The sequence below is a fragment of the Epinephelus fuscoguttatus genome, linkage group LG10 (genome assembly GCF_011397635.1).
Source record: "Epinephelus fuscoguttatus linkage group LG10, E.fuscoguttatus.final_Chr_v1".
NCBI classification, from domain to species: Eukaryota; Metazoa; Chordata; class Actinopteri; order Perciformes; family Serranidae; genus Epinephelus; species Epinephelus fuscoguttatus.
The window spans coordinates 25,067,645-25,092,068 of NC_064761.1; the positions used below are offsets into that span (position 1 = coordinate 25,067,645).

Sequence of the window (24,424 nt, forward strand, 5' to 3'; positions counted from 1 at the left end):
GAAAAAAGCAAAATAGGTGCGCTATTATTATTATTATTATTATTATTATTATTATTATTATTATTATTATTATTGTGTTATTATTATTATTTTTATTGTAATTATCAATAATAGTTGTGCTGAAATTATTATCATTGCTATCATTATTATTATTATTATTATTATTATTATTATTATTGTTATTGCTAAAGTGGTGGAATCTATTCAGTAAATAATTTCTTAATATGATTCATACGAATATTACAAACGTATTCTTAAACGTTTACATAATACATCAAATAAATGTGATGATGTATGAGTTACTCCGATTTCCGACCCGCAGTGAAAGCAGCATTTCACCCATCAAGTCAGTTCTGTGGGTATTCCCATATGACGTGAACGCAGCACAAAACGACAGCAGGCAGAGGTGAAAAGTCTGGATCATGTTTTCATTCCAGCGGAGGCATACTTGAACGACAAAGGACACTGTAAATAAAGATCAACAGGGCGGTTTGCAGAGCACGTCGAGGTTCTGTCCACAACGAGAAGACATTGATGTTGTTGTTAGCCAACCAGCTAGCACAAGCTGAAATTTGTTAGCTAGCTAACGGAAGACCCTGTTAGCTAACCGCCACCATCATCGCTCCTCGCCAGCTGTGCATCGCCCTGTCTTCCTACGATGGGAAACGCAGCAACTGCCAAGAAAGGCAATGAGCAAGAAAGCGGTGAGTACCTGAAAACCACCCAGCTAACCTGTTAGCCGTTTAACGTTAGCTATTGTACAGCGTGAGCTCGCTTGTCATAATAAAGTCAGGGGAGAGCAGCCTTTAGCAGTTGCTGTCCAGTGTTAGCAGACTGTACAGTAACATGGGTTGCAGAGAAGAACCATCTTTGATAGAGCAGTTTACAAGGTGCGTTAGCTCCCTCGTTATGCTTTCTCTTCGTTTATCTCACTTGGAAACAGTGCTACAGATGATGCAGCTAGCTAATTATTGTAAATGACATTTGGGCAGATGACAGTGGGGTCCTCACCATTTCCTGTTTGAGCTTTCCCACAGTAATACATGCAAAGACAGATCCTTGACCCACCAAATGAGAGATTGTCTTATTGTTCAAGCTCTAATGTGTGACAGAGTTATCAAGGCACCGTGTTTAATATCCAGAGAGCTAATATGAGCTGCCTGGAGCCAGATAACATCAGCAAACACTGGTTCCCACTAAAGCTGCAGCTCAAGGCCTAGTCACTGCCAACAACAGGTACCTGATAACGACTAACAGACAAGTTGACCAGATGGCTGCTTGATGTGGTTAAACCAGGCTAATGATGGTAATAAACAAGTGTTGTTGCTGTGTTTTCCAAACAAGGGCTGCACAATGCCCTAGCAGTATTTCCTAACACTGATGTGTCCAAGTCAGCTGTCAACAAGTTAACTGTAAATCAAAATGTTGTGTCTTGATCCCTGCTTTCTTACAGTGGCATCGACCTGTTGTGTTGATGCTATAACAGCTTCAATCCTTGTCAAGATGCATCTGTTGAATAGCAATTTTGCAATCTGAAGAGCTCCATCAGTCACTTGAAAGCCAGGGGGCACTCGGTTGTGTTTACTGTGCATTTGTCAGTAGTGACCATAGACTGTGTAAAGGTAACGGCCAAGCTAATCCACTAAACTGTCTGTCTGGAGAGCACTGATCTTGACCTGCTTCCTGATTGGCAGCAGTCCATACAGTCTCACAGCCTTTTACTCAAGCCACCTGTAGTTTTCTGAAAGGAGGGGGTGAGAGTTGTGTACAGTAATATTGTGATTGAAACAGCAATCTACAGAAATACATTGTTGATGTTAATTAAATGTCTTTTTGCATTTTAAGTATTTCAGTACCCAGAGGAGCCCAAATTGTTGTAAGTCTAAAAAAAAACAAGCATTTTTAGAAAATTATGCAGCATGAGGCCTAGTTCGTTAGGGCAACTTTAAGCATAGGGGAAGTCTCGATGAACTGCATTGTTAAACTTTACCACCAGAGAGCATGATAACGTGGCGATAACTTCTCTCTAAGTCAGTCAGTGGGTGGTACAGGCCTACAGTTCTCTTATCAGCACTCTGAATGCTTCACAGCTGTGCAATGTTTTTGTCATATCCTTAAGAGGCAGGCCTTTTTGTGTGCTCTGCTTACTGTGTATAACTTTGGTGAAGACAACGTCACCATTTGCATTGGAGACCATCAAGTGTTTTCTACACCTCATAGAAAAAGTAGACACCCAGTTGGCCACTGGAACTGCAGCAGAGTACTTAAACAGGAAGCTCAACTTCATGTGGTTAGCCAAGCATTGCAGTGCTCTTAGCTGCATACAGGAAGTTCATATCACTCATTGGTCTTCAGTCTGAAAAACGGTTACTCTGCCACTGAGCCTTTGCTTCTCACAAACCAAGACGTTTGTCTCAAAATGGCCCAGGGAAAGGACCAATCCTTCGCCAGCCGTCTTTTCCATAGATGTCGTAAAAGTAGCCAAGAGCAGAGAGGACAGGAGAGTGAGGTGCCTCAAATCTCTGAGTTCACCATCATGTGGGATAAGTTCAGTAAGTGCAGTTTGTTGCTTTCACATGTTATAAGTGTCCACCACCATCTACAGCTCTGATCGGGACTCTCTTTTTTGGTAATTTTTGTAACCTTGTAATGGTGTGCGTTTCAGCCAGATCTCCCTTCACACAAAAGATTTTAATCTAAAGGGACTTCCTGTTTCATTAAAGGTTCGAGAAATAAAAAATAAAATAGGGCGAGTTCCCGCTTGCATTTGTAGATGAAGTAAAAATAAATGAATAAAAAAAAGCAGTGTAGTCGTCTGTGTCATACAGGTCTTTGAGTGGGGCACATATGTTTATTTTCTCATGTACACGGTTGTTAGTTTGTGAGCTCTTAAAACTTCAAACACACATTCTTGATCCACCAGAGGCATCAGTATAAGTAGCTTTGGAGAGCAGGTCATTCGTGGTGCCTCAGTTGCTTGCATCATCTTAATATCTCTGTCCTGTCGTGTGTGTGTACTGTTTCTTGCAAAGTATGAAATATTTCTGTGTGTGCTTTTCACAAAGTCTTTTCAGTCACTGTTGTTTTGTAGTTTAACAATATTATGTTCAGTGTAGGAAAGCCTCCTTCAGTACTGGTAAGAAAGAAAGAGAAAGTTAGGTATGAATGTTGAAGACTATCCATTGTAAAGAATCAAACCCATATAAACAGAAATTAATTGCAACAAGCTAAGCTACGTAGATTGTTGAAGAAATACGTCTTCCTACCAAAATAATATTGTTTTAATGTAGATGACTTCACTCAGGTTTAACTTCAGTGAGGTAGTAGGGATGCCTTACATTGTCCTCTTCTGTGTCATTTTGTCGTGTGTTGCATTTAATGTTGCGTTTAAACCACTTGAATCTCAAATGTTCTTGTTTTAAGCACTTCATAAATGTTTCTTCCTCTCTTTCTCTTCTCCATCATTTCCATCCATGTGGGTGAATGTTCCTGCAAACCCTTGGTGAACTGTAGAGACTTTTGGTATGCTCATTTTTCCATGAGCCATCCAAAGTCACAGAGAGAAAGTTTATTCAGCAGTTTAGGCCTACCAGGCTTGTCTTTTTCCACATCTACATATGAGATAAAGATTAATTAGCGCAGTGTGTTAGCATATAGCTTCCACATGGTCTTTCATTGCCAGGTATGCATTAAAATCAGCAACTGCATACCAGCTAAACATTAGACACCTGCCATGACTCTGTGACTTTGGACATCTCATGTCTGCTGTGACTTTCACAATACACTGTCTTTCTAATGCCTGCACTGTAGCCTCAGTTGTGTTCTGCATTTTGTCTTTCCTCTGCCCACTATTACTGCCTTCCACCTTTTTACTCTCACCTACTTCTGAAAGAGATGCAGAATAGCTTGTCTTTGAATTGGCCAGAACTGTAAAGTCCACAAGAGCTCTTTGCATCACTTTATCAGTTACAATTTCCTGCTTAGACATGTGGTTTTGAGTTTTGTTAAGGAGGTATTTTTTGCTGTTTTGTAAAGTATAGTCCTGCATCCCCAGTAGTTGACACTTGCCTGACCTTAAAATGCATTTGTTTCCCCGAACATGTGAACTGCCTTTGTTTATTTTTCCGTACCACCTTAAACTGCCCCAGTTTTTTATGTCCCTCAACATGTTAACCGACCTCGTATGAGCACCAAAATAATTGTTCAATCTTTTTTTTTTTTTTTTTATAGTGAAAGAGTTCTTAGCTAAAGCCAAAGAAGATTTTTTAAGAAAATGGGAGTGTCCACCACAGGTAAGTCGTCTCTCTGTGAGCACTCTGCTATGTGGAATTCAAACTTTCATTTCCCTTAACTTGCTGGACTCCTCTGTTTGTCATGAGGCAAAATGATAGATAGACATTTTGTTTGATAGCACCGAGCCACTTCCTGGCTCACATCTTGTTTACTTGAATGCTAGCTGATTGCGTAATTGTGCCATGTCACTTAAGAGGCATTTATTGTGAAAACATCTCCATCCAGCTTATGTGTTTTTAGTGGCAGCTTCATGCAGACAAAATGTTGCACCAGCTGCGTCTATAAGAGCTCCAATTACACTAAACTTACAAGCAGAAATGCAGCATTTCAATCATCAGTTTGCTATCTTCACTTCCTCTGATAATGTTTTCTCAGAGCACAACTGGCCTGGATGACTTTGATAGGTTCAAGACTCTGGGCACTGGCTCATTCGGGCGAGTTATGCTCGTCAAACATAAAGAAACAAACCAGTTCTACGCCATGAAGATCTTGGACAAACAAAAAGTAAGTGAACAGTTTTAAAGCACACAGTTTAGATTTAAGAGCTAGTGTCGTAATTCAGGGTAGTCTGAATGCTTCTCCTGCATGCTTGATGAAGGCTGTAACGACATAAATGCTGTGCATCACGAAGAAGGAAATGGGACGCTTCCTCTCGTGCACTGCCAGCATGTTATCATTGAAAACCTCAGAGGCGCTTTACAGAGCGTTTCGATCTTTAAATACTTATGTGAGAATCATAGAAGGAGGAGGAGGTTAGCGGGTCCTGGGTGCGTTGCTCTTGCAGCAGTACACTGTTCCCTTGAATTTCACACAGTTGGTTTAAGAGGTAAACCTGTCTGACTTTCTGTTTCAGCTGCACTGCTGAAAGACTTCACTTACTATCACACATGTCTGCTAACTTGGCCCCGTGTTTTTTTCTTCACGCTTTGTCTGCTGAACTTTTATTAGTCCATCACAGAGCTCTGAAAGGATTATTCTGGGTCTTTGAATTTTTTTTGTAGCCCACGTTACTACTAATCATGTACATTTCACATTGCTGCTGACCGCTTCCCAGACTACACCATGCATTTACACACTGTCTCACAGGCAGCCATTGTTTTCCATTTTAGATACAGTATGCAAATGAAGTTGCAGGGTCGTGCAACTTGTTTGAGATAGAGCAGATGATTCATTATGGTAACCGTCATGGCCAGGTGTTACATCATTGTGTGGTAATGCATTAGAAACTGTGGATTAAGCTAATATCTGACAGTTTTTAAAGCAAGGATTTAGCAAATTAGGATGCTCCTGTTGCATGATTTGCTGTTTGGCTATTGTTAGTCTTGGTTTGTGGATATAATGTTGTTGAACACCTGACTTTCCAGCCATGTATCTCCATGCTACCCACCAACTCATGAATACACCAGACTGGCAGACATTTCAAATGAATTGCACTTTCAGCCTTGCACGAGACAAAAAACATGATGTTAACTGTGATGGATTAAGTTTTAGGTCTGTGCAAGTTGTTTTATATGCCTCACTGTAATGAATGGAGGCCAGCAGCTGACTGGAGAGGAGGACAGACACAATTCCAAAATGTGAAAAAGATGTCATGCTTTGGAAAATGATCAGTCATAATTGGGTTAAAACGTGCAAAACTTGTTGTGTGCATTAACTTTTGAGTTAGAAACAGCTCTCAGCAATCATGAAAACATTTGAGTATCTGGGGCTTTGTTTCACATTTAATTTTGGAAATTTGAATTGATTCGATTATTTGATTTCACTTTATTTTCAGAATAAAATTCTGATATTTGTCTTGCATCCCAGGATGTCAACTGTCTCACATGAATACAAAAATACAAAACAACATTGTTCAACCCAGGCTACCTAAAAAGCCATACTCTAATTTAATAGGCCGACACACTGAGGAACAAATGTGCTTCTCAACCTGTTCAGTCGAGCCTGTGGGACTCTTAATCTTCTGTTTGATGGCAAAAGCTGATCAAACAGAAGATATGAAGTGCTACAACACACACACACATACTTATTATCAGTAGCATGTCATGCTTAATGTTCTCTCTGTTATTATATTGTGCCTTGTTTTTGCAGGTGGTGAAGTTGAAGCAGATAGAACACACACTAAATGAGAAGAGAATACTACAGGCCGTCTCTTTCCCCTTCCTCGTCAGATTGGAGTACGCTTTCAAGGTACCCACCTTTGCAACTAACACCATGGTTACCACATTAAGACTGTTTTTTACATATTTCACCAAGGAAACCTGCCTGTCACAGTGCTACAGTTAGTACAGAATATCTCGGAATAACCAGCCAACTAAATGTTTGTACTAAAAAAAACAACCTCAACGGAGTAGACACCCTGATAATGTAAACTACTGTCTATATGTTTCTTGCTTTGCTCAACAGGACAACTCAAACCTCTACATGGTGATGGAATATGTGCCCGGTGGAGAGATGTTCTCACACCTCAGACGTATCGGAAGGTTCAGGTATAGTGTACATTTTTTTGGTTTTATTATGCCTCCACGCTGGGGACAACCGTGGCCAGAGGCATTATGTTTTTAGTTGATTCATCTGTCCATCGCATTCTTGTGAATGCGATATCCCAGGAATGCTTTGAGGGAGTTTCTTTCAAGTTGGAATGAACGTCCAATTAGACTCAAGGATGAACTGAAGGACAAAGCACACTTTTGGCCATAACTCAAGAATTCATACGCTGATTAGGATAAAATTTCACACAAATGTCTCATAGGATAAAACGATGAAGTGATGACATTTTATATCCAAAAGGTCAAAAGTGGACTTCACTGTGACACCATAACATTCTGCAAAAATGGGCATTATTTAAGGCCATACCTCAGGAACAGAAGGGGAGACATTTGGTCAGGTACTAAATTTGTTAAACTGATCTTGGGTGGGGCGGCACAGTGGCCTCGCCTCACATCAAAAGGGTTCCTGGTTCAATCCCAGGAAGGAGCCCTTCTGTTTGGAGTTTGCATGTTCTCCCCATGTCAGTCTGGGTTTTCTCTGGGTACTACGTCTTCCTCCCACAGTCCAAAGACATGCAGGTTAATATGTGACTCTAAATTGTCCGTAGGTGTGAATGTGAGTGTGAGTGGTTGTCTGTCTCTATGTGTCAGCCCTGTGATAGTCTGGCAACCTGTCCAGGGTGTACCCTGCCTCTCGCCCGATGTCAGCTGGGATAGGCTCCAGCACCCCCGCGACCCTCAAGAGGATAAGCGGTTACAAAAATGGATGGATGGATGATCTTGGGTGTTGATCTTGAAACTGTGACAATTGTAGACCTTCTGTGCTGCCAGGTTGAAGATGTGTGTGTAGCATCCACATTCTGCCAAAAAATACCCTTAATATCTTTTAGTAAATCCCCTCAAAGTCTTCACTACATACATTATATGAGTCTGGACAGATATGGATGTAAACTGCAGCTTGACTGGTTGGCGGCAGCATAGTACAACAGCAAGGCAGGAATTCTAGTTTTATTTATTTTAAGTATTTTATTTTTCATTCTGAGTGCTGTATCAGCCACTATGACTGCCTCTAATGGGTATTTTTTGTAGTCGTTTAATCTGTTGATTATGTTCTTTATGAATCGATTAGTTGTTTGCTCAGTTAAATGTCAGAAAATGGGGCAAAATGTTGATAAAAGTTTTGTACAGCACAGGGTGATGTCCTCAAATGTTGTGTTTCATTCACAACCCAGAGATATTTAGTTACGTATCATAAAGGAACAAGGAAATATTAACAATTAAATAGCTGAAATCAAAAAATTCTGATTTATTTTCTTTAAAATTACTCAAACTTATTAACAATTATCAAATAAGTTGGCAGTTTATTTATTGATTGACAACTAATTGATTAATCGTTGCCGCTTTTTTAGCCACTAACAGCTGAACAAAGCTGGACAGTTTTAACTTTGCTCACTGTGGTCTGACAACGTCACGGATGAAAGAGCTTGAGACAGATATCATTTTGAGGTGGCTGTACAATGAATGACAGAGTTTGCTCCCTCACTCAGAAGGGACTTATGTTAATATATTGCACAGAAATCTGACCGTCCACCCTCCCTTCTTACAGTGAACACCATGCAAGATTTTATGCAGCTCAGATAGTACTCACCTTCGAGTACCTTCACTCCTTAGACCTCATCTACAGAGACCTGAAGCCTGAAAACCTGCTCATAGATCAACATGGGTATATCCAGGTAAACAATCTATGTGAAGTTCATAACAGAAAAGTAAACTGAATGAAGAAGTATCAGCCATCAACAAGCTCTGTCTTGAAACTATCAGTTGTCAGAAACTCATCAGCTGCTTGTAAAAAAACCAAGAAAGAATATGTGAAAATGAACACATTAAGTGGGTTTGACCCAAGTGAGTTCTTTTTTAAATCTGACAAACAGATGTAGTGGGTCTGAGGTGCTGTGAATTGACTTTGCCCTTTACGTAGTTACTTTTCTTATCATGCTTCTGTTGTTCTTTCTTCAGGTCACAGACTTTGGCTTTGCCAAAAGAGTAAAAGGCAGGACTTGGACATTGTGTGGAACTCCTGAGTACCTGGCTCCAGAGATCATCCTCAGCAAGGTTAACCCTTTGTACCCAATACAGCCTACATACATGCTATTACAGTACAGATAGAAAAAAACTAAAATAGTAACTCTAGCATAATAGAGTTCAATTGAAACAATGACTTTCGAGGTATGGCTTCAACAGGCCTTCACATACATATTTGGAGATATTTGGAAAATGAATTGTAACCCCGATTTCAATGACCCTAAACATATGGACAAGAGAAACAATGAGTTTGTGTTCAGTTCAACCAAGCACATTTCATTTGTCAGAAAGATCTAAGACCTGAAAGACTTGACCTGAGCCAGTCATTGAACACAATAGGATCTTGCTAAGTTGTCCAGGTACTTTGTGGCCTAAAACTAGCTGACTGTTTATAAAGGGATAAAATTATAACAGCAGTCATATGATGTTAATGTAAAAGCCAAGTGCAGAGCCACCTGACTGCTCCGTATGTCTCAAGCCTTTCCGACTGTATACCAGTTGTAATCCAAGGTGGTCTTGCATGATTACGGGATAGGCTAAGAAACGATACTCTAACCTTTGGACAATGATGGATTTTTGTTTCTGTTTCTGACTCTTCTAGGGCTACAACAAAGCTGTGGACTGGTGGGCACTCGGAGTTCTCATCTATGAAATGGCTGCTGGTTACCCTCCCTTTTTTGCTGATCAGCCTATCCAGATCTATGAAAAGATTGTGTCTGGCAAGGTATGCAGAGATCATCTCATGCAACGTGACTTTCACTTTTCAGCCACAAGCATTAACTTGGCGTCGTTTCTGCAGTGTTTCTTGTTCGTGCTTGATAATCCAGAGCTCCTCTCTTTTTGCGTTCCTCTAGGTACGATTCCCATCTCACTTTAGCTCCGACCTGAAGGATCTGCTGAGAAACCTGCTCCAGGTAGACCTGACGAAGAGATTTGGCAACCTGAAGAACGGTGTGAATGACATAAAAAATCACAAGTGGTTCTCCACAACAGACTGGATCGCCATCTACGAGAGAAAGGTAGGTGTGCCCCTTTTTCGTAAGCTTGTCTTGAGATACAAACACATTCACTGTTAGCAGCCTTGATAGATCGGGCAGTGAAAACACTATTTGCCTTTTGTATTTTCTGATGACTGAGTTTTGAATGGTAAATGGACTGCACACGTGTAGCACCTTTCCGGTTACGCTACTACTTTACCCTACGAGTCACATTGGCCCAATCACACACTGGTGGCCAAAGCTACCATACAAGGGGCCTCCCCCTACTCAGTTTTTAACACACTTACACACCAATGGAACAGCCATCAATAGTAATTTGGGGCCCATTAACTTGCTCAAAGATGGAGGAGTCGGGGATCAAACCGGCTATCTTCCAATTGGTGGATGACCTGCTCTACCTCCTGAGCCAGTGGTTAAGATGTTAGTAAAACATCGACCAATGCCAATCTGCAACCAACTGATCAGAGCATCCAGAGTTCTAGATATTTGCCCAATTCGAAGAACACTGACTCACATTATTTTATAAAATACTTTACATATATAAACACCAGCCCTTGTTTGGCATATTCAAATTAATAAGCAGAAAACAATTCCTCGCTTTCTTCTGCATTCTTAGGTTGAAGCTCCCTTCTTGCCAAAGTGCAGAGGACCAGGAGACACAAGCAACTTCGACGACTACGAAGAGGAGGACATTCGTGTCTCACAAACAGAAAAGTGTGCAAAAGAGTTTGCTGAGTTCTAGTAGGTGGGCGAGAGTCCCATCAGGGCTCCCATGTTTTTGGATGTTTGCACTCTCCTGAGGGTTAAGGTGGAACCGAGGCCGTCACGTGTCCAAAACAAAATGCCTCGTTCCTTCATTCCACACAGCTGAATGAGGTCCTTCTTGCCATGATCCTGCGTGCAGTTAGCACTAACCTATACACAGGCACATTATGCAGACACCCCTCGTGCTGCAACACAAAAATACTAGACCACGTTCTCATCTTTTTTTTTCTTTTCTTTTTGTTTCTCTATGTTTGCCACTTTTGAGTAACCTCCCTCCTTCTTATTTCAAGTCAAAGAATTATTTGAAAAGCAACTTGTAAACTAATATTATGCCCATTTTCAAATGGCACAAAGAGTGATTGATTGTATTAGCTGGTATTGCACATATTGTGATTTAAGCTTCGGGAAGATAGATGGGATTTCTTATTTTGTTGATTTTCTAACATTGAGTTTTGCCAGTTATCTGTCGTCTGTTACATGCCTGGGTGTGTTTTAGGGTTCAGTTTATTATTCATGAATCATGAACACTTTAACATTAACCATTAATCATCATTCTGATGTCCTTAAGACCTAGAACCGTGTATTTGTGCATATAGAGATATACATATATGAGACATAGGATTTTCAAACACTTTGTGTTTTTAAAGCATGACCAAAATTCAAACAAAGACAAAGGTGTTTAGTGAAGGAAAAGCAACACTGATGACTTCTCAACATTCCTGAGTTTTAGCACTCAGGCGTTGAGTTCTTGAAGAGATGGATCAACAGTGACAAGTGTTATCGTGGAGCAGAAACTTGTCAGTGCTGTATTAACTCAATGGTAGCATTGTTTTATCCATATCTGGTCACACCTCAGACTTGGTGTGGTTTTAAATGGAAGGAATGAGGTAATATATTTTTCAGGTACAACTCTGTTTCACGAGGAGGGAAAGGGTTTGAGTATGTCACTCCACACAACAGGTCATCCATCTTTGGTACGTCCAGTATGAAGTGCATTGAAACGGCATTTTTCAGTAGCTGAAAGGTTATTTTGTTTGATTTTCTTCAGAGTATGTTGTTGTGGATGCAAAGCAGTGTTGGTCACATGGGCATATTGTGTCCAGTCGTGGGTTGCTTCCGGTTTTTGTTTTTAAACTGTGCTTTAGCAGAGCACTCCGAAGACATTGTGTAACTGCCATATTTGTTTTATTTTCATTTTTACTTTTGCATGTTTGTTACGTTTGTACAGCAGTGTCACAACAAGCTAATAGTGCCCTGAAAGTGTTCCCATCTTTTTTTTTCTTTTTTTTGGTCGTGTTTTGTTACCTTTAAACATTGGTGCGTTAGGTATAGGCAGTTTTTATCTGAGTGACATGCTCCTCTGCATAATCCCACAGACGCAAAACTAAACCATTAACCATGAAATAATACAGAAAACTGAAATATCGTAACCTTAAAGTATTCATTTATCTCAGTCACCGCTTGGTTGAAACATATACTTACCTCAAGTATAGCTTGTAGTCTCTCTGCGTCATTTTTTTAAAACAATTTGTACACTGTGATGGAGCAATATTTGCTCATTCTTCCTCGCAAAATTGCTCAGGCTGAGTCAGGTCAGTTAGAGAACGTTAACAGACAAAAATGTTTTGGATTGTTACAGATTTTCAAAGGGAATAAGGTCAAGAGTTTGACTTTTGAAGAACATTTTTGTCATTGTAAATCTCTCCTGTTAAGTTATTGTCTCCGCATATTTAACACGTTTTTTTCTCCCCTCGAGATGAATATAGGTGTCACGAGGGATTTTTCTATACTGAGCACCATTCACTTCCAATGAATTCTGGCACATTGCCTGTCCTTGCTGCTGAAATGTAGTCCCTGCCTCCGCAAACTCTTCACCGGTGTGACAGGTTACATGTGCATTTAGCATGTGATCCTAGAATCTGTATGTAAAAGGTTCAATACCTCCAAGGCCAAGGTGTCCACTTGCTGAACTTCCAGATGTCAGAAAAGACCTGATTACTCCTGCTTCTGTGATCCTTTGATTGCCTGTAGGGAAGTTTGTCTCTGCCGCCCACACGGAGGTCAGAGTGTGAGGTCATTTCTGCAGGTCGGACACTCAAGGCTGTGGGGAAATCAAAGTTTTACATTGCGCATCTTGTTGGAAACAATAATGCATCGTTGGCATCGTTGACAGTCATCCAATTTAACACCTCTTAAGTCTTCTGAAGTTTTGATCATTATTTGACATGGTGCTCAAGTGTTTGTAGATGAGAACAATGCAATTTAATCAAGTTCAACAATCTTAGACAACCAAATGTGAAAAAGGTTTGGTGACTGAATGCTTTTTTAAGGTACTGATGTACTGTATATTGATATTGGCTATGCCTGAATTTAAACTTTTGTTGTTTTTTTTTTTTGTTTTCATATATTGAGCACATGACGTGACATTTTATTTAGCCCTGATTTCATTTCAAAAGGCACAACTGTTTCTTACATGATTTTTATTTATATTAGAGATGTCTAATGAAGTTACATTTTAAATGTTTGAACTTGCATAGTTCTCGGTATGTATAAGGAGACTCCAACTGTTTTATTCACAAAAGTGTTATAAACAGTGAATATATTGGATTATTTATTTATACCATTTTTTTTGTTTGCCCTTAATGAAAATAAAACATTTCTAGAAATGAAAATATTTACCACAGTAAATACACAATGATGCCTCTCATGTCTATTTAAAATTGTAGCCTTTCAATTTAACTTATTCTTTTTCTTAACCTTTTATGTTTTATTTCTGTACTTAGGAAATTCATTAAAGGGGATCCAACATAATTTTCCCAGTTTGAAGGGTGAACAGAATGTAATTGCAGAATCGACGACATTTTTATTTGGACAAAGTTTGAAAACTACACCTGGGAATTCAGCATGTTTCAATCCAAACTGCCTGTGTGTAAATTTTCCCATAAAAATGTGTAGGAAATCCACAGCTCTTCTTATGTGTCATTTATCCCCCATGTGTGTGAAAAAGAAAATGTTTGTCATATTTAATGTAAATGATGGCACTTTTCCCTGAGCCACTTCACACTCCGGACTGAAGGAAATCAGTTTATGAGTTCTTCGTAGCTAGTCACACATGCCAGTATGGGATCAATAATCTGAAATGTGTCTGTATTTAGTTTGTGGGATATTTTGCACATCATTTAGAAGGCTGACACGTTTTTTCCCACCCATATTTACTTGTGTTTGCAAGGGGAATATACTTTGCTGTAGCAGATTTTATGTAACAAAGGATATGTCACTATAATAAATTCTTTTTATTAAAAACTATGGTTGCTGGTGTCCAGTGTGGTGAGAAATACTGCTGTGTGTGTAGTAGTCACAGTGATGTGCTTCAGCAGGTGGTTGATCCTGCTGAACTGCACGCTGGCGTTGAAACTGTAAAGAACTTCACCTCCCATGATCCTCTGCTGTCATGTGGGTGAAGGAAGCTAAACCGTTGAAGAAGGGCTAGTTGCCTTCACTTGATTAAATCTTGATTTTATCAAATGAATATCGCAGTTTATTAATTTGTAAAATATTTCGGTGATAAGAAAACTTTTTGTCAACCAAAGTACGTGTGTATCTTGGACGGACTGTTGCTGTCAAGCAGGAATCTTCTAAAATAAGGTAACTGTTAAATTTTGTATTAGCAAGCACAGCTAACATCACTGTTAGCTTAATACGAAATACGAAGAGACAGCGATTAAATATTAGCTATCGTCAATTAGCGTCACGTAAGTCCCATATTGTGCTGTATTGACTGCTCATTTTAACTCCTATTTATGTTTATTTTAGTTAACGCAATTTCATGTTGTTTTTAACGTTATTCTGGTATTTTTAATCCAGCTAACAACGTGAGTTTTAGGTCGTCATTTTCACACACTGCATCTCTCCCCGCTGTCAGTTACTGATACAACACTAGCGTTGGCTTTGTGTTGGTCTTTAGCAGTGTTTTGCTCGTAAATGTTCCTTTAACTGTTTTTAACAACTGTACTATTTTAATGTAATTGCAGTGAAGACACCCAGTGAATGCGAAAGAGAAACAATGATGGTGTTTGAGCTGCCAACTCACTAAGTTCTCCCGAGTGAAGACATCTGATGAAAAATTACTGCAACGTTACAGATTGTAAGAGACTCATTTAGCCTATTAAAGCTGAATTAGTGCCTAAACTGAAAACTGCATGAGCTCAATGAAAGCACAGGCTTCATTAGTCACCAGCAGTCTAACCACAGCATGGTTTCTGTTTCGAAGTAACCACAGCTCGTGTTGACAATAAGCTTATAAACCAAGTTAGCATTTTCAGACACTTTGGGAGTTTCATCTTAAACTCATGTTTGTGAGCAAGCACTGTTTAATCTCAATGTACAAATTAATGCCAGTCTGATTTACAGGTAAATGTGTGTAAAATTAAAAGCTAAAGTTCAATTACATGTATTAGGGTTGTTAAATTTGAATATTATACTCACTTTGCTGTAGCAAGCAACTGTGTGTATTTTCACACTCATGTATAATATAGACACCATTTGTTTTAAGTTGCTTCAAGTTATTCTGCCTGTGTTTAGGCAACCAACAATTATTTCGTCTTTGGAAAATACTCAAAAATGCCCATGGTAGCATGTTTTGTCAAATCAACAGTCCAAAACTAAAAGATGCTCTATTTACAGTGATATAAAACAATGGGTGCAGATTTTATTTCAACATTGGTAGGGTCAGATATGGGTAGGTTGTCTGAGGGTCCTCTTGTAGGAAATTTTGAGCATCAAACACTTCCTTTCCAGTAGTCTGGTAAAGTTTTATGAACTGATTTATGGTGTAAATGTCCTTATATATCTAAGAAAAACAAAAAGTTCAGGCAGTAAGTGATGATTTAGAATATGTAAATTGGCTATAATGGAATATAATGCAGACTCAGGCATTTTGTATTGCCTTCAAATATTTATTCTCCTGTAGATGCGCTTATTTCATTTATTGTTATCCCCGCTGGATAATATGTAAGCAGGTTTTACACTTCAGTCTTTATTTGTTTCTTTGGTTTGGAGAAGCTGTCTCTTTAAATGTGCAATTGGCAAGTACTCATGTCAGTGATAACCAATTTTAGTCAACTAATAAAACACTGAAATTTAATCCTATGTGTTTCAGCAGTATCTCTGCTAATGTGCAGAACCTTCTGCACATTCACAACATATCCCATATATCTGAGTTCTCTGAGAAGTTGAGAAAAAAGTTTTAATATTTTGAGAAAATATGTTACCAAATATTGGTAGGGACAATTCTGTCTTCCCAGATATGACAGGGACATGTCCCTACTGTTCATAGGCAAACCTACGCCCTCATATGAAACAGACAAATGGCAGGAGTTCCTCATTTTGAGAAGATGAAACTTGGCTTGATAATTAGATTAAACAGTTAATAATCAAGTATCTTTTAACTATTTTACATTGATTATCTAATTTATTAATCACCTAATCGTTTCAACTCCTGAAGGTTTAAGATACTAAATATGTCAAGTGTAATATATTTATAAAAAGACGTACAAACTTTTGAAAACTTGACTTATTTGAATTAATATTGGATTTGAATATTTTACTCTCAAACTGTGTCATAGCTTAGATAAACAACTGTAACAAGCATCTGCAGAATTAACAGTGATTGTGAAAATGATGGAAATTGGAGTTTGACATTTAACTCTAAATTTTACGAGCTTTTTTTGCAGCTTTGAACCACATTTCACAATTTTCGCAACAAACAGAGTCTACCGAGTTGCTATCTTCCAGAAAACACAAATAAATGGACTGATTTGATCATTAATATTGTATTTATTTCCTTTTGCAGCCGGCATGGAAGACAAAGCAAATGGCTCTGTTGACACCAAAAGGTACCATTTCCAATTAGACAAGAGACTGTTAATTGAAAGATTTGAAAGAGTGTTAAACAGCTGTTACAGTTAAGTGTGCATTCACTGTGACCCCACAGCCCAGTGGAGAACGGTCAGCTGCCGGACCCTGCCAACTGGGGGGTCGCCGATGTCGTCAATTACTTCAAAGCAACAGGGTTTGAGGAGCAGGCCACGGCTTTCCAGGATCAGGTTGGTGTGCTTTTCTTGCTCAAAATTCCTGTGTCATGACGAAAACAAACTAGGATGTCAGTCAAATATTTCTGTCTCCACCTGACAGGAAATCGATGGCAAGTCCCTGCTCCTGATGACACGTAATGACGTCCTGACAGGGCTGTCGATAAAGCTCGGCCCTGCACTGAAAATCTACGAGTATCACGTGAAGCCGCTGCAAACTCAACACCTGAAGAGCAACGCCTCGTAGCACCGCAGGCCGTCCCAACACTCACCTCAGCGACAATCATCGTGTCAGGAGACCCCAGGTTAGCTGCCACCTCACAAAGACTCCTCTGACCACAGCGGCACCTTAACAGGATTTGAATGCTGTATGTTTTTATAAGCGTGGACCCCCAAAAATGGGTTGCACATGAAGTCCACTCAGCTGTTTACCCTTTCAGCCATTCTAATTTCTGCTGCTTGAGATATGTATTTTATTTTTGTGTGTGTTTTATTTAAAAGAAGGAAATTTTGGGCGGCTACTGTGCAGATATGGTGTGTGTGTGTGTGTGTGTGTGTGTGTGTGTGTGTGTGTGTGTGTGTGTGTGTGTGCATGTGCAAATAAATTAACGCGCTGGTTAAAAAAAAAAAAGTATTTGTATATAAGATGGTATATAGTTGAAAACTGTGTGTGTTGTCGTACCTGAACACTTTGATATGTGCAGAAAATTCTTCTGGTGCATCCCGTTTTGCCCTGAAATCAGTTTTTATGCTATGAACTGTGCAGCTGAGTCCATGAATCGTCCTTAGCATGTAACAATGAAACATTTTGTTTTCCCAAACACAAGGAGCCAACCGAAAATCTGTTTGTTCCTGCACACCTACATTATCTAAGCCCCGAGGCTCTTGTTATGAAAATATTTATGTGTATATATTCTTATTATGTTCCTACCTGTGGTGCTTTCAGCATTGTCACAAAGACAACTGTATTGAAGTGTGTATGACCAATGTATATGTGCAACATAACACTGGAGTTTGAATATCTGAATCAAAGATTTGCAATAAATGGTGCTCTTTTCTCACCAAAGAACAATACTAGTTTATGAATTCATCAATTTTTTGTTGTTTTATTTCCCTACACGGTCAAAAAGCTTTAATCAGATCTTGAGTTGCAACTGTAATTGAAACTTTTGTAAAAGGTAATGTTTGTTCTCATTTTTTAAGCAGCTTGTTAAGATAAGTGTGCACATCATAGCAGCAGCATTTCCTGGATGTGTAGGTGTCTTCACAGCTTGGCTTGCTGTTTCCTGCGCACCGTCCCTGTGATGTTACCTGATGGGTTATCCAAGGCAAGAAGAACCTGTGCAGGAAAAACTTGTTAGTAATTCAATAACTAAATAACTTGGAAGTTTAGTTGCAGTAACAGAACTTACTTCATCTTTGTTGGTGAGGCCCATTTTGGTCATGTCTATAGTGAAGTAGTGCTGGTTGGGCATGACCATCTCTATTTCATCCACCTAAAAGACAGAACACTGACAGCATGAGCTTCTCTGAATGAGCTAACTGTTCATGTTTAACTTGAGATTGTTTTATTGGATGTTATACAAATGGTGCCTTGTCCTTGAGGATTCATTCTCTCATGCGTACCATGCAGTGACTGTGCTGACATGTAAATGTGTGTGTGCAAAAGTAATCAGCACATGTTGTAAATTTCAGCTGTTTTTTCTTGCTGTGAATAAAACAGATTTTAGGTTTGATAAAAACAGGAGGACTTACCTTAGCAATTCTATCCAGGACCAGCACCTGTGTGTCATAAAGGGTCTTCTGCACAGAGGGTGAGTACTCTCCACTATGGTAGGGGCCAGCAAACTTCTCAATAATTGTCTCCTTCACGCGCATCCTGTGAGGACAGTGATGTGATGATCATTAGATGTAGAAAGTCATTCCCGTCTTATTTTGTGTTCCTAATTTAACGTGTCCATCCTCTGAGATGTTTACTGAATGTAGATAATTACCATGCAGCATCAAAATCGACATCCTGAGTATTGTAGCGCCACCTAGCATAGACAGAGGTGCAGAAACACCTGTCCTTGGCATCTTGCAGAGTGGTGAAGCGATCTCGGAGGAAACCCTCAAAGCCGGACTTGGTGGTTTTCAGCACCTTCATGTTCTTCACCCCACTGTGAACCACTGGGATGCCTGGGGCACAGAGTCGGTGAGTATGCGGTAGTCAGAAACATTTTCCACAGTTGCACAAAACAGACATACATCACATGTGACAGCAGGCCTCACGGGACAAAATACAAAATTGAGCCCATCACAAGCCTGTCAGTAGCAGCATCAGTGATATGCAGCAATGTCAAGGGCTTAGGAATAGTTTTAGATCCATCGGTTGATAGCATTTGCCCCTCCTCTAAACCACAGAGGATCTAATCAACAAGCCTTAAGGGTAAAATCAGGAAACAGGTGAAACTTTGGCATCCAATTACTGCACATCATTTTTCATATAACCACCGAGCAAGTGAAAGCCTTGAGGCTGCTTCAGAAAATCACCAACAGATCTCTGCACAGATGTACAAGTCCATCCAGAGGAATGTGCCCTGCTCAAACTTTGTCTTAACACTTACTTCAATATCAGTCATGGTTTCTACAGAAGCAGATGAGTTATTAGAAATGTGTGTTTGATCGTGCTCACCATTCAGATTGTGCTCAACATCACAGAAGCGACAAGCTTCTGGGCTATAGATGAATGCATGAGCATGCTCTACCCCATTCTGAGAACAAAAAAGACAAACCAGGTATTTGACGATGGACATTTCACATAATTGAACAAGTTGACCTGCACTTGATTTATGGTGCTGAATAAAAGACACATTGCCTTTAATGAGATAACATAAATAACAGTGGTCTTACATCTATTTGCCCGTCCATGATGAATGTTTTGACATGTCATAAAAGGAAAAGCACAAGTGTTACTGATAACATTAATGATAATGGCTGAATTTCATTTCCTGTCAGCGCACTAGTGACAGCAACCGCACCCATCAGTGATACTGGCTGCATTCAGAGGTTAGAAAAAGGGAGGGACTTAAACCCATAGCTGGTAACTTTTGTGAATGACTTTTTGTTTCAGAAACATATTTTAGTGTGTTTTAGTGCAGTGGTTAACATTGTCGCCTCACAGCAAGAAGGTTCCTGGTTTTAACCCAGGGTGGGGGGGTTGAAAACCTGGGGTGGGGGAGCCCCTCTGTGCAGAGTTTGCATGTTCTCCCCATGTCAGGGTGGGCTTTCTTCGGTCACTCCAGCTTCCTCCCACAGTCCAAAGACATGCAGGTTAATTGGTGACTCTAAATTGGCCGTAGGTGTGAATGTACGCTGAAATAGTTGTCTGTCTCTGTGTGTTGGCCCTGTGATAGTCTGGCGACCTGTCAAGGGTGTACCTGCCTTCTTGCCCAGTGTCAGCTAGGATAGGCTCCACCCCCCGCGACCCCCAACAGGATAAGCGGTTACGGAAAATGATTGAACATTTTAGTGTACTGTTAAGCTATAAAATGAGAAAGTTGGTCCGGCCAGTGGGCGGTGCTTGGTACTTTTGGTCAACAGTTTCCTACATGGCGGCTGGGTCCCAAATGTTTTCATTCTACAGCTAAACAGTACACTAAAATATTTTTCTGAAAACATTTAAGGCCATGAATAGACAATGCAGTTCCAGAATCTTGCACCATATTTGATCAGCGCTGCCTAATTTGACAGTTTGACCGTAGTTCACGAGCAGTACTTGACAGCTGTGTTAGAGACTCCTCAGCTCTGACTGGTTGTTTTCGTTGCGCTGCAGTAGATTCTATGGGAATGCCTTCAGAAGCAGTATGAAGAGTCTCATGTACTTCTTTCAGGATATAGCGACAGTTACTGCGAATATGACACAAAGTTATTCTCATAAAAGTTACCAACTGTAGCTTCAGTACCTGAATCAATGTAATTCAAAAGCAGAGGCAGACAGTTGTATCATTGGTTCCACTTGTGTTTTTACCAGTGTGACCAGTAAAATGTTTGCCATCAAAAAGGCAAACTCTTGTGTCTGGGACTGAGCACTGAGCCCTGTTTTACCTTCTCCAACCTTCTCCATGGAGCCTCCTCCATGTGAACTTTGGCCCTCAGCACATGGTTGAAAGAGGTCAGGAAGTGATGGCAGATATCCAGGGAAAACTGCTCGATGCTCCTCACCTGAACATATGCATACACAGAGTGACGGGCTGTTAGGTGAAAGCATCAGAAAAAGTCTCATAGAAGAATAGGAACATAAAATAAGTGCAGCATGAAACAAATTTGATAAAAAGGGTTGTTAACCTTTGATTTTATTTGAACAGTGTGTGCTTGAGCTGAGGGTCGACAGACGTCAGATCACTTGTGTCTGTACAGTGTGGTAAAATAATGACTAAAGTAAGAGTCTCACAGTTTAACAAAGGAGGGTCCCTTTAAAATCTAGACTTCTGTAGTTGCATCTAATTGTTAAAGATGGATGACAACAAACTTTCTTTTTCTAAATAAAAATAAAGCCCATCCGCCAATCTTAGGCCCACCGTAGTTAATTTTTATTTAATTTCAATAACACCTCAGTTACATAATGTTTGACATAGTAATGTCCTTCTCTCCGCTCCAGCTTGTTCAGAGCACTAACACAGTGATTCTGATAAGGTCCTGAACATTTGGCCTTATAACTCCAGTTGTAGCCTGCCTACACTGGCATCCAATCCACTGTACTGGTCCTAAATTGTCTTTGTAAGGTATTAATTGTTGCATGACCTTAATGAACGCACCCTGCTAAGGGTTTTTTGACTTCTCAGAGAACTAGGAGAGGAACTGTTGACTTAAAAAGCTTATTGAGATGCTATATTATTCAATTAAATCCACAAGCATGTCAAAATCATGACAAAAATCCAGCCATATTCCTACCTCATTTGCATTGCATTCTTTTTTTTATGAAGTCCCACTTCACTAGAGCAAGTTTTGGCCATTTTATTTTGTTTTGTGCTACTTAGTAATTTGTAGCAGTTATTTTCCCAAAAGAAACTGGCTTTACAAATTATTTTTTCAGCAAATATGGATTCATATTAGTTCTTGATGGAGCTTTAAACATAGATATTTTACCAAACAGAATAATTGTATTTATTATCTGGGGACAGTTTTCATCCAGAACCCAAACATAATGTTTAAAGGTGTAAGTTGAAATGGTGAGAGGCCTTAGCCGATTTTGGATCTTGCTCCACAACCTTGCAAATCTACATAATGATGGTTGTTCAGTGTTGACCATGTTGATCTTTAGTGGAAATATTCTTTTTAGATTTGTTTCTGGGCTTTTTTTGCCTTTATGTGATAGGACAGATATAGTGTGAAATGGAGAGATGACGTGCAGCAAAGGGCCGTGGGTTGGAGCCAAACCTGCAGCCGTTGCAGAAAGGACACTGCCTTTGTACATGGGGCACCTGCTCCACCAGGTTAGCTAGTGGGCACCCCAAATAGAAATCATTTTGTAAAAATTTGTCACCTGAAAGATTCTTGAGTAGGAATTGTTTTGTAAATTGTCCTGAAAGTGTTTCCACAGTATTAGAATATTAAATCCATCTTCCCAAAAGGAGCAAACTGTGTTACCTTCTGTGCAAAGGCACCATTATCAGTGGAGTGATAGAAGTGTTGTGAGGAGTTGACCTACCCCCTTGAGCTTGGCCAATGCGTGGACGGTGTTTTTTATGGTGTCGGTGGGGATGATGTCAGAGTTGTCTCCAGTTAGATAATCCTTGCGTGATTTGAGCGTGAGCTCCACGTCCGCTTTCAGCTCGATGATGTAGTGGTGGCTGCCCTGTCTCCTGATGACCAGCACCTTCACTGTGTTCTTGCCGTAGCCTGTTCGCACAAACTCCACATTCTGCGCCCACAAAGGAACACGTTAGCAACATGTTGCAGTTCTGATGATGTGAACAGGTGTTTTGTACCATAGGTATTTAAAACTGTGCATTGACTTAATGTGATTATTTTGGATTTTCTTCTTCTTCTTTCTTCTAATATTTGGTCCTTTGTAGTTGGTGTCACCTGCGTGTGTAAGCCATGATATTTCCTCAGCACTTGTCATCATTTAGATTCATTTGTTACCTCTAATAAATAAGTCTGATATGTTTAAATATTACAGTTTGTTGATTTTTCTATGAGTGTGTTACATGTGCAATTTCATTTAATGTGGCAGTGGTCCCTGATTGGTTGCTTTAGCTTGATTATTTTCCACATTTTAACATGTATGCATTCCTGTAATTTATTAGTAAAACTTGCATGTCTTCACACAAAAAATAATGGGAATAGGGATAAATTAATTTTTTAGGTTTCTCCAGATGAAGCATCAGGGTTTAACTTTATGATTTAGACATGGTTAATTATTCCGATGAGACATGATCCCTGGTTTGTTCAGCAGACCCTGGCTGGCCCTGTGGTCGTTCACCCCAAAATGAGATAAACTCCAGTGCTGAATCATTTAATGTAACCTCGAATGCTAAAACAAAATCTTGTCCTGATTTTTATTTATTATTATTATTATTGTGTTGACATAATGAATGGTTACCTGATTTGAAGCGTCTGCCATGGTGTCTTCCTTTCCTTTACCCGCTGTCTGTCTTTCTGTCTTCACTTCCTCCAGCAGAAGTTGTCCCAACTGATGAAGGAGGATTTTGTAGAGGGGGTGGTGCTACCTTTGCACTTTGCTGATTGGAAGTCATGTCAGGTGAACCTGTTTAACCAGTTACGCTTTCAGACATTGTAATGTACACACACAAGTCCTCATTTGTCTTGTTTTATAATGTGCACATATATGATCACACAAAGAGAACGCCAAAGTGCATGGATTCATTAATAGCCTAAATAAACACAGATCTTTTTATCGTGTTGTGACCTGTCTGCGTTTTTATTACTGAACTCTTAAATGAGTTCCACTCAGTCCGGTTACATTTTGAGACTGAATAAGTGTGACACCCTGAAAAGACATGAACACACACTGAAGACACGACTGTCTTAAAAAGGGTTTGTAATTATAAACCAATAGCTTTTTAAAATATTATTTACTAATGATCCATAAATACGTTGTAAGTCTGCAGTAAGAGCAACTTTTGGGTTGCCAGGTTGTGAAAAACAATGGACGTAAGCTTATTTTGTTGTACACTTGTTTGAAAGTGTGTTGATGCATCATGGTAATCAGAGAAAGTGGTGTTAATGTTGAAACATGAAAAGGTTGGGGCAGCACAGATGTGTGTGGAGTTTGCTTGTTCTCCATGTGTTGGTGTTTGTTTTCTCAGAGCGCAGGTTAGTTAATTGTTGACTCTGAATTGCTGACTGTTGTTCTGGTGACCTGTCCTCAACTTACATTGCCTCTCGCCCAGTGTCAGCTGGGATCAGCTCCAGGAGCCTGCGCTGCGACCCTGTAAAAGTTAAGTAGTTACAGAGAGTGGACGGATGGATGGATGATGAGGTTGCATTGTCTTTCTTGGTTGTGTTGACTCTGTTTGTGTACGAGTTTTTGCTGTAAATCATTGGCAGGCTAATGGCTTAGTAGGGAAAAAAATAATAAAAATAAAATGGGAATTTGACTCACATTTTTTATTTTGTATTTTCTTTTTACACAGATTCACTCTAATTTATCAGCCCTGTGATGTGAATCACTGAAAATTCATTATATGAAAACGGTCACTCCTTT

The 24,424-nt window shown here is 39.7% G+C and overlaps 3 protein-coding genes across 4 annotated transcripts; 2 read left to right on the forward strand and 1 right to left on the reverse strand.

Moving 5' to 3' along the window:
* The first annotated feature begins 371 nt into the window (after nt 1-371).
* On the forward strand, nt 372-13,930 carry prkacba (protein kinase, cAMP-dependent, catalytic, beta a). Of its 2 annotated transcripts, none has more exons than XM_049587332.1 (10): nt 372-704; nt 4,231-4,292; nt 4,669-4,797; nt 6,382-6,480; nt 6,697-6,779; nt 8,386-8,512; nt 8,796-8,891; nt 9,463-9,585; nt 9,716-9,880; nt 10,476-13,930. In XM_049587332.1, exons 1-10 carry the CDS (start codon nt 659-661, stop codon nt 10,599-10,601), a joined length of 1,056 nt encoding a protein of 351 aa, XP_049443289.1. In that variant the 5' UTR covers nt 372-658; the 3' UTR covers nt 10,602-13,930. The 2 variants fall into 2 exon arrangements, with proteins under 2 accessions (XP_049443289.1, XP_049443288.1); XM_049587331.1 differs by lacking the exon at nt 372-704 and adding an exon at nt 1,317-2,552.
* A 152-nt stretch (nt 13,931-14,082) lies between these two features.
* On the forward strand, nt 14,083-17,304 carry samd13 (sterile alpha motif domain containing 13). The gene is made up of 5 exons (XM_049588511.1): nt 14,083-14,269; nt 14,656-14,768; nt 16,476-16,518; nt 16,617-16,728; nt 16,817-17,304. Exons 2-5 carry the CDS (start codon nt 14,741-14,743, stop codon nt 16,958-16,960), a joined length of 327 nt encoding a protein of 108 aa, XP_049444468.1. The 5' UTR covers nt 14,083-14,269; nt 14,656-14,740; the 3' UTR covers nt 16,961-17,304.
* Nucleotides 17,305-17,394: 90 nt separating this feature from the next.
* On the reverse strand, nt 17,395-23,419 carry uox (urate oxidase). The gene is made up of 8 exons (XM_049588510.1): nt 23,300-23,419; nt 22,403-22,615; nt 20,800-20,916; nt 19,388-19,466; nt 18,708-18,891; nt 18,469-18,592; nt 18,126-18,209; nt 17,395-18,052 (listed from the first exon to the last, which is right to left on the reverse strand). Exons 1-8 carry the CDS (start codon nt 23,318-23,320, stop codon nt 17,978-17,980), a joined length of 897 nt encoding a protein of 298 aa, XP_049444467.1. The 5' UTR covers nt 23,321-23,419; the 3' UTR covers nt 17,395-17,977.
* Nucleotides 23,420-24,424: the final 1,005 nt, after the last annotated feature.

Coding starts and splice junctions, on each gene's coding strand:
- prkacba (XM_049587331.1), top strand. CDS start 2,420: ATGGCCCAGGGAAAGGACCAATCCTTCGCCAGCCGTCTTTTCCATAGA. Junction 6,481..6,696: donor GATTGGAGTACGCTTTCAAG/GTACCCACCTTT, acceptor TTTGCTCAACAG/GACAACTCAAACCTCTACAT. Junction 9,881..10,475: donor TCGCCATCTACGAGAGAAAG/GTAGGTGTGCCC, acceptor CTGCATTCTTAG/GTTGAAGCTCCCTTCTTGCC.
- uox (XM_049588510.1), bottom strand. CDS start 23,320: ATGGCAGACGCTTCAAATCAG. Junction 19,467..20,799: donor CATGGAGAAGGTTGGAGAAG/GTAAAACAGGGC, acceptor TTTTGTTCTCAG/AATGGGGTAGAGCATGCTCA. Junction 18,210..18,468: donor TCCTGGATAGAATTGCTAAG/GTAAGTCCTCCT, acceptor TCTGTCTTTTAG/GTGGATGAAATAGAGATGGT.
- samd13 (XM_049588511.1), top strand. CDS start 14,741: ATGAAAAATTACTGCAACGTTACAGATT. Junction 16,519..16,616: donor GGCTCTGTTGACACCAAAAG/GTACCATTTCCA, acceptor GTGACCCCACAG/CCCAGTGGAGAACGGTCAGC. Junction 16,729..16,816: donor CCACGGCTTTCCAGGATCAG/GTTGGTGTGCTT, acceptor TCCACCTGACAG/GAAATCGATGGCAAGTCCCT.